This window comes from Eschscholzia californica, unplaced genomic scaffold (assembly GCF_041429995.1).
Source record: "Eschscholzia californica isolate CP2 unplaced genomic scaffold, dmEscCali1.0.p SCAF_5, whole genome shotgun sequence".
Lineage (NCBI taxonomy): Eukaryota > Viridiplantae > Streptophyta > Magnoliopsida > Ranunculales > Papaveraceae > Eschscholzia > Eschscholzia californica.
This window is the reverse complement of record NW_028238472.1, coordinates 1,384,009-1,393,300: the sequence shown is the minus strand read 5'-3', so window position 1 is coordinate 1,393,300 and position 9,292 is coordinate 1,384,009. Positions and strand designations below refer to the sequence as shown.

Here is a 9,292-nt window from a genome sequence, read left to right as displayed (position 1 = left end):
GAGCATTGTATATATAACATGCTTGAATGTAAGAAAATAAGAGTGCCTCTAAATGCGCTCCGCCTTTAGTGTTGGCACTCTAAGTGGAGTGCTCGAGCAATGCCAGGCATTCGGCCTGTCTCAATCCATGGAGGCGCGAAAAAGAAAACAAGTCAAGAGTAATTTTCGCAGACGTCTATAGACGTTTCCACAAAATAATTATTTTAAGATCTTAAATTATAGTGTGTTTGGACTTCAAAGTAAGAATTCTACTAAAAGTAGGAATTGAGATTTCTTGATCTTGAATTTTTAAATTTGAAGGAATCTTGAATTTTAACTTCGTAAGATTTGTTAGGGTTTTGGATTTTTACGCTCCATTATATTATGTTTTTCTCTTTCTCTCTTTAGATTATGTTTCTTTCTAGCCAAGTCTACCATTCAACACCAATGATGGAGACCTCTTCTTGTCCTTCCTCTTCTATTAACCAAGGTATAGTCTATTCGACTTTTCTGATTTTCTCATCCATTATTTCCATTTACCTCTATCCATTAGCAATTTAGATCTCATCTTCATCTAATTTGAACTGTATATTTTGATTTCAAAATTTTAATCTAGATTTATGTTATTTATGAATGATGAAGTCTATTGTAGCAGGTTGAAGTAGCTATCTTTCAACAAAAGAAGGTTGAAGTGTAGCTATATGTTTTGATTGAAGAGAATTAGAGGAATTTTATCAATATTTTGGTTTGGCACCTTTTGGCCTTTTGAGCGTCCAAATAAAATATCACGAAAATCAAGATAAAGACTTTGGTCAATTAGATTTGACATAAGAGATCACTTTATTCGAGTCCAGATCTTTTTTTGTCCTTTTATTTTCGTCTCCTCGTGCCTTTCTCTCTCCTTCCCTCTTCAGCTCTCTCTCTCACTGTCTCTCTCTATCTCTCTCATTGTTCTGGCAGGGTGGTGTTTCCCTTCACTGAAACCCCCTTCATCTGAGTCGAATGGGACCTAGAAGGTTACGTGGTGTGTCGTCCACGAGATATTCCACGAGATATTTTGTGACCGGCCGACCACAGAAATCTAAAACCTGAATGAATCATGACTCATCGTTTTCATATACTTCTTTCATCCTATCATGTCATTAATAAATTCACATTTTATACAACATAAAGGGTTTGTTATCCTTTGAGCTTAGTCGAAAAATTGTTCTTCCTAGGGAAAATTCGTGTGTTTTAAATTTTGATGGAATTTTTTTCGATTTTGGAATCACACGAAATTCGGACCGTTCATACAAAATATCTTACCTATCAAGATCCATAGCTTCACTACGAAGATTATAACGTTTAAGGCCTGATTGAATGTCTAATTGCATTGATTTTTCTCGTGTTTAAGTGAGGTCGTTTTAAATACGTGGACGCTTTTGAATTTTGAAAGAAATTTCACCGATCCTAAATTGCACGAAGTTGAGACAATTCATGTAAAATGACTTTCGGATGAAGATCCATAGCTTCCCATGAGAAAGTTTAACTTCTAAAGCTGTATTCCATTGTTTAGACAAAAAAAATTGTGTGTAAGTTGAAGTTATTTACTCATATAAAGCATAAATTGATTACCATTCTTTGAGCTTAGTGGAAAAATTCTTAGGTTTGAAGAAAATCGTGTGGTTTCCTTCGAATTTAGAAGAATCTCTTCGACCTCGGAATAGCACAAAAATCGAACTGTTCATGTAAATTGACTTTTCGATCAAGATCCATACCTTCGCCACAAAGAATTTGAACTTGTAAGGCCGAACCCCATTGTTTAGACATTCATAATTGCATCAACTTTTTTCGTGTTTAAGTTGAGGCTATTTACTCGTATAAAACATAAAGTGTTTGCTATCATTTGAGATCAGTCGAAAAATTAATCGTTTTAAATAAAATTCATGTCCACACCTTTGAATTTTGAAGGAAAATTAGTCATTAATTTTGTGTTTTTGATTCATTATGTTTTTAATTAGATAACCAAAACCGCGAAACTTTTCTTCTTGAAGTAGTTAATTTGGTTGTTAATTGCTTCTGTATCTAGTTAAGTAGGTTTATGTTTATGGGGTGCTAGTGACTCTTACTAGGGTTCATTTTTCTTCATGAAGTTCTTCATGTTACATAGACATTGATGTTCTGTTTTTCTTGTTATGTAAATCCTCTATTCCTTTGACAGATTGCCTCAGAGGTACTCAAGCACCGAGTTTTCGAGGTTTCTAAGCTTATCTGCAAGCTGATGAGGATCAGATCAGTCATACAATAAGTTTCGATCGAGAGTTGAAGACGTCCAAGGTAAAAACGTTTCGATATATTTACATCGCTTGTGTTCTAGTCTTATCTTTGTGTTCTGTTTTTGGTAGATTACAAGTATATAAGATAAGTCATATTCTAGAGGCCGAACCGATAAATAGAAAGAATAAAAACCAGAACATGAATATATTGATATTATAATTCTCTACTACTAACACACTGATAAGAGGAGCTGTCTAGAAATTAGAATTACATGTTCTATCATGTAATGAAGAAACCCTAGAAACAAATCATATCCTAAACATAAAGGCATCATTAGGAACAAAAACGAGTAGAAATCAAAACATAAAAATCTTTCTAGTTTGACCTCATTCTTCGTTCGTTTCGGGTTTTCTCACACAAGCACAACAAGGAGTTTTCTTTCGCCCTTGGTTACTTCCTCTCACACCACGCTTTATATAATCGCGTAATAGTATTGCTTTATTTTTCTTAGCTACACTGATTCCTTTCGCCGCATTGTCATCTTCGAGTTTCAGCAAAACAAACTGGACTTTTTGTACTTCTAATTGCAATTTTCCGATCCTTTCGGACCCTTCTCGGGCTTGTTCTAAGACTCTTCGTCTTTGAACTTTTTTACTCTCTTCGAAATCTTTAAGAACCCTTCTGCTAGATGACAGAGGACTACCTTCAAAACTTCTCGTCAATTTTCCGTTAATGTCAACTAACTGAAGAAGAGTTTCCTCGACTAGTTGAAGCTGCTCCATAACATTATTGTATTCGATAAACATTGACTTCTTGTTCTTCTTAGATTTCTCCACTTTTTTTCGCAAATCTTCGATGGTTAGTTGAAGATTTGTCAACTTTTGAGCGTCGGAAGCAAGTTGTACCGAAAGTTTTCTTTTGTTTGCTTCTTGGTTTTGCTCTGTTATCCGCTTCGATATTCCTAGCTTGTCCACACCAAGCTCCTTTTCTGTTTGTAACTCTGATTCGGGATTTTTACTCTGTCGATAATGTGAATGTTCTCGGGTTGCTGGTTGTTTCATCTTCTCTCGCTTATTTATCTTCGATTCAATACTAAAATCATTATCAGTTGTTTCCCAGAACCCAAGCTCATCATTTTCTCTCTTGCTTATTCCTTGTGAACCAAACCTGTGATCGAAAGACGACGAACATTCAGAAATTTGATCGAGTAGAATATCTTTCATTGAAATCCCGTCTCCCATTTCAGAGATTTCAGGATCATGTCCAAGTTCATACATCTGAAGTTTAGCCGAAACGTTGAATTCTTCTTCTTGAACAATGCTGTTTTTAGATTTCAACTCTTCAATCTCTTCTAATGCAACCTCCACTCTGGTTCTGACATCTAACGTTTCGAGCTTCGTAAGTTTCTCCATTTTCATCAATGCCTTCTCAACTGATTTAACTCTAACCTGCAATTCCTGCAACCCTGATACTCCATGATTTCGCTCTTCATTTGGTTCTTGATAGCTCTTTGTTATCTTCGACAGCAATTTAGAATTCGATGCTTCATTTTCACATTCAAAACCATTAAGTATTTCTTTCAGCTGCTCAATCTCTGCTTGTTTTGAAGTGTTTTCATCTTCTAAACTCTCGCATTTTCGAACAATCTCATGAACCTTCTGTTCAAATAGAACTGAGGAGATAATGGCCATCTGAAGATCAGAATATAGTGTCGATGCTTCGGCCTCGTGGATTTCGACTTCATTTTGCAGCTCCGAACTCAACTTCTCTTCTCTGAACTTACAATCTTTGATTTCTTCATGTAATTTCGCAATTTCTGATTCAGATTTTTCACGCAGTCCTCTAAGGAACCTAATCTCCTTGTTCTGATTAGAATTGACTTCAAGATGCTTGAGATTCTGCTTCTCTAACTCCTCTCTTCTCATTCTAGACTCGTCGTTTTCCCGCTTCAGGCTCTTAATATCTCTCACTAACTCTTCGGTCTCAGCTCGTGTCTCTTTGAGTTTCTGCTCTGCTTGTGAAAACTCGATCTCCATCTGCCTTGTTGTATCTTTTTCTTTTTCGAGTAGATATTTTAACTGATCGTTCACGTTCTTGACTTCATTTAATTCATGCTCTAACTTCACAACTAATCCCTTGAGTTCAAAATTTTCCGCTTCAACATTTTCAAACTTCTCCCCCTTTCGAACGACCTCCTTCTCGAGTTCCTTTTTTGCGTCATGAAGACGATCGAGATCTTTACTTAACCCTTCTATTTCAGCACCTCTCTGAGCACAATAAGTCTTCGAAACCAACGAAAGATTACCTAAAGCAATAACTTCCTCGAGTATAACACCGTTTTCCTCTTCTAGTATGTGTTTTTCGTTCTTCAATCTTAAGCATTCCTTCATCAACGATCCAATCTCGTCCTTCATCGAAGATTGAATATGTCTTGCTTCAGTGCTCAGCCTTTCTAGCAGAGTACTAAGTACTGAATTCTCAAACACAAGTTTTTGGTTCTCATCTTGGGATGTTATTAGGGAGCTATCCTTTTCTTCGATTTTATCTAAAATATACTGCAGAACCATTTTACCATCTTTAGTCTCATAATCTAGCTCAACTTCGAGTGACTTCAGAATTCGATCGAGTCCCATACCCAGATATTCGAGCTCGTTGAGCAAGTAATTTGATTCAACATGTTGTTCAAAACATTCTTGTTCTAGTTCAGAAATCAATCTCTCTGTCACTTTTGATGTCTCGAAATAAGTTTGACACTCAATCATCAGAGAGAAATTCTTTTCTTCCATATCTTGAATCGATTTTTCGAGGATGAAAATCTCGATTGCTTTCTCTAAATCCTCTTCGAAATCTTTCTTCCTCGAATGACCTTGTTCTTGAACATGAACTATTTGATCTTCCAAACGAGCCAATCTCGTCTCACTAGACTGAACGAAGTCTGCATGTTCTTGTTTCTCTATATCAAAGAAAGCCCATAGTTCTTGTACTTGTTGAGTTGTGAATGTCTTCTCCACCGATACCAGATGCGAGTATTTTTCTTCTAATTCTTCATATTTCTTCTCCAACATTTCCAACCTTTCTTGAATACCCTTTAAACTTGACAAAAGATCGTTTCTTTCGGCGATAAGTCCAGACTTCTCATTATCGAGAACCCGATACGATTCTTCTAAACTGTTTGAATTCTTCCTTAACCCTTCAAGTTCAACATTTGAATCAGAGATTGAATTTTCAAGCAAGAGATTCTTCTCTAAGAGCTTCTCCATTTTTTCGGTGACAATCTCTAATTGAGAAACCAGAGTCGATTTCTCGTCGAGAAGAGAAAGTTTTTCTTCTTGGAGAGATAAACATGAACTTTCTAATGCTTTTACCTTCATTCTTAACTCTTCTAGCTCTAAATTCAAATCGGAAAGCGAATTTTCAAGAAGCGTGTTTTTCTCCGAAAGTTTCTCCATATTTTCCAACTTCTCCATTAGAGCTACTTTTATACCCTTCTCCATTTCAATGTTCTGTTTAAGGTTTGAGTTCTCAACCTGCAAATCTTTCACAGACGATCCGAGTAAGTCTGGGTTCAAACCAACTGAATCTACTTGATCGATTAGACCTTGATAACGCCTACCCAAGTCTTCTATTTCCTCTTTGAGATGGTAAATCTCTTGTTGAAGAACATTTCTTTGGTCGAACCGAAGTTTAGATTCCTCTTCGAGTTTCTCTGTCATCTTCTTCAATCGAAAAATCTCTTCTTGCATATTCTTCATTGATATTGTAGATGATGAGTTCTGCTCATTCAGTTTTATGTTTTCTTCTTTTACATGATGAAGTTCATTCTCTAAATTCTGATTCCAAAGTTCGACGTCTCTCAACATGACAAGCCCATTTTCGAGTTTTTGTCTTTGGATTTCTGTCTTCTCTGCGACTTTTTGAAGTTCTGATTGCAGAGATTGATTTGCCCTTTCTAACAGAAGGTTTTGTTCTTCTGAACTGTTCAACTTAGCCACTCTCTGCTCTATCTCACTGTTAAGATTTCGAACTTCATCTCGGGCACGGAAGAGCTCGGTTTCGAGATTAGCTATCTTATTTAAACAAATCTGATATCGAAGAGCTGCATTTTCCTTCTCGTCGTGCAATTTGTAGATAATCTTCTGTAGAGATTGGACACTGGTTTCTGCTTTTACAGCTCTTTCATTAGATCTTCTAGCTTCCTCTTCGGCTCGAGAAATTTCAGATTCAAGATTAGATATCATCTCCAGACACTGGTTATATCGAACAATACATGCTTCTTTTTCAGATTCCGATATGGTGAGGGCTTCCTTCAAGGTTTGGGCTTCCGTTTCAGCTTTATTCACTCGGGCATTAAGGCCATCATTATCTTCCTCGGCTCGAGAAATTCTCGTCTCTAGACCAGATATCCTCTCCAGGCATTGCTTGTATTGGACAAGACCGGCTTCTTTTTCAGATTCTAATCCAGCAAGAGACTCCTTTAAGGTTTGAACTTCGATATCAGCTTTACTTGCTCGCTCGTCTAGTCCTCTAGTAGTCTCTTGAGCACGAAAAACTTCAGCTTCCATATTAGACAGCTTCTCCAAACACTGCCTATATTGAAGAAGGTTCGCTTCGGTTTCAGCTTCAAGTTTTGCAAGAGCTTCTGTTAATGACTGAATTCTTGTCTCAGCTTGATCTCCACAAATGAGGTTTCCGTCCGAGCTTTTCCGATTTTCATCATGAAAGTTCAGGCTTTTCCTCACCTTCCCTTCTTCAGAAAAAGCCCGAATCTTAGAGGACGAAAGACCCATTTCATCCTTGTTCATATGATCGGGTTCAAACATGGCCCGTATTGGGTGTGAAATATCAGGAGTCCGAGGGCCTACTTCACTAGCAGAAGAACCCGAGGGCGAATCATCAGGTAGTGCAAAAGGAACCTGGTTAGGAAACACTTCAGCCATTGTCCGTTGGGCTTGACGGAGAGCTCCTGTCGCGTGATCATACCTCTCTGCTAAAGCCCTATACGCTCTGTAAAACTCCTCGACAAGTTTCATAAGCTCCGGTCTTTTCTTATAGTACATTTCAGCTCTCCTAGCAAACGAATCCGCATCTTCTTCAATGAGCTTGATCATTGCTTTCACCTTCGCATCCATATCTATAAACACAATGAATTATATCAAAACACATGACGAAAATTCGAAAGATTATATGAAGAAGAAAGTTAAATGAAGGTAGAGATCAAAACCTGTAAGATTTTCTTGAAGCCATTTCGAGTTCTTTGGGCTTATATGACTATCCCACCACCACGAATATAATCGTCTCGTCTCTATCTCTTCCATGGTCTCCATGACAACAACTAAAAATACCTACCGTTTCTAACCCAATTTGTCTTTCGCTTCACTAAACCCCAAGCCCGATTCTTGTATCGAAAATAAAAATCCAAGTACTAACCCCACCCATACCACAATTGCGTAGATCTTTGATACCCAAGTCGGTATTTTAGTCTCTTCCAATCAATGTTCTAACTACATAGAAAAATAATCACATTTGACAAGAGTTATGAGTAAATTCTAAAAAGTAAGACTAAACCCAAAGAGGGCTACTATTTGATAGATAGCAAATTAAAGAATTCAGATCTAAGTAGGGGTTTGATTATCACATCTATCTTATAAGCTCCATGATCATAATCCAAAAACCAAGAAGAAATTCAAAGAAATAAACCCAAAAATCCAAAACCCAAACTTGGAAAAACAGAGACAAATTAATCAATGTAATATTAAAGGAATAACCACCATAAAAAAAGATCAAGAAACAAAACTTTCTAGATCAAGGAAGATGAGAATTTACCAGAAGAATGAAAACTGGTGATGGGTCTTCATCAGCAGCTGTGACTGAAATATCTCAGCTGCCCCTGTTCTTGATCATCCCATTAAGCTAGACCTCCCAAAAACTCTCTCTCTCTCTCTCTCTCTCTCTCTAACTATCTCTGTCAACTTTCTTCTTTTCTGTGTTGTGTCTGTAGTTGTTTTTCTACTATACATAATTTAGACTGACAGTAAAGCAACAACAGAGAGAAGGAAATGTGAAGAAGAAAAGAGAATCAAAAGGGCAAAATGGGAAAGAAACATTGAAATTCTTGAATATTATTGTAAAAGTTAGAAAAATCCTTTCATTTATGTAACCAGATACCCACAAAATTATATTATTGGATTTTAATATAAAAGAAAAGAAGTGATGTAGTATCAAAATACCATCACAAAATCATCTAATGACAACAAGGTCCTTAAAAGTGAAGTAATTATAAAAACTGAAAAAGGAAAAGCAACATGTTCTTTGAATCCTTGGTTCTCTTGCCTTAATTAAAGTTAAAGTATTAACTTAAGAAAACCTTACTTGTTCTAAGTAGAAAAAATTACATTCATTGATTTAACTCAGATATAGATACGGCCCAACGAATAGAACAAGACTGCCTCTGCTCAATCAGGTACAAAGTATTTTTCTTCGCAGAAGTATAGTTTTAAAATATGATTTAATATTTTATTACTCTAGTGCAAACTCTTCGATAGGTTATTTTATATCTGAACAGTTTAAAATGTTATTACCGCAGTACAAACTTGTTTCCAAAGTTTGCAGATTAAGTACGAAAAAATAAATGTCATACCAACTATTGGTTGGATTCATTTCACAGGTCAATGTTGAGTTAAATGTGCTACTTACTTGATATAATTGATAAGTATGCATAATATGTGATATTTCCTACCCTTTCTAATGAAGCCTATACCTAATGTCATTTGGGTCTTCTAGCTTTGTCTCTAATGGTTTAATGTCAACTCACTATAATGTTTCAATTATTGGGTTTTTCTTTCCTAATCTCTACTTGTATTATTCATCCAGTATTAGAATTTCTTTCCTTTAATTCCTTTGGAATTTGTTTCTTTTAATTTGGATTTTGGAATTTGTGTTCTTTTTAAGGAGTGTGTTATTTTAGTTCTCAGTTTGGAATGTCAATTTCAAATAAGTTAGTACTTTGAATTAAGTACATATTAATAACACGAAAAGTTGTATACTCTACATTGGCAAT

General features: G+C 36.1%; 1 protein-coding gene across 1 annotated transcript; it reads right to left on the bottom strand.

Moving 5' to 3' along the window:
• Nucleotides 1-2,420: 2,420 nt before the first annotated feature.
• LOC147536037 (protein NETWORKED 1D-like) lies at nt 2,421-8,750 on the bottom strand. Its single transcript, XM_086643589.1, has 3 exons — nt 8,059-8,750; nt 7,457-7,736; nt 2,421-7,366 (listed from the first exon to the last, which is right to left on the bottom strand). Exons 2-3 carry the CDS (start codon nt 7,557-7,559, stop codon nt 2,622-2,624), a joined length of 4,848 nt encoding a protein of 1,615 aa, XP_086499715.1. The 5' UTR covers nt 7,560-7,736; nt 8,059-8,750; the 3' UTR covers nt 2,421-2,621.
• Between the last annotated feature and the right edge of the window lie 542 nt (nt 8,751-9,292).

Bases quoted from the DNA above. Each gene is read 5' to 3' on its own strand.
- LOC147536037 (XM_086643589.1), bottom strand. From the start codon at position 7,559: ATGGAGACCATGGAAGAGATAGAGACGAGACGATTATATTCGTGGTGG. The intron at 7,367-7,456 runs GTTTTGATCTCT...TTGTGTTTATAG, and splicing joins GCTTCAAGAAAATCTTACAG to ATATGGATGCGAAGGTGAAA.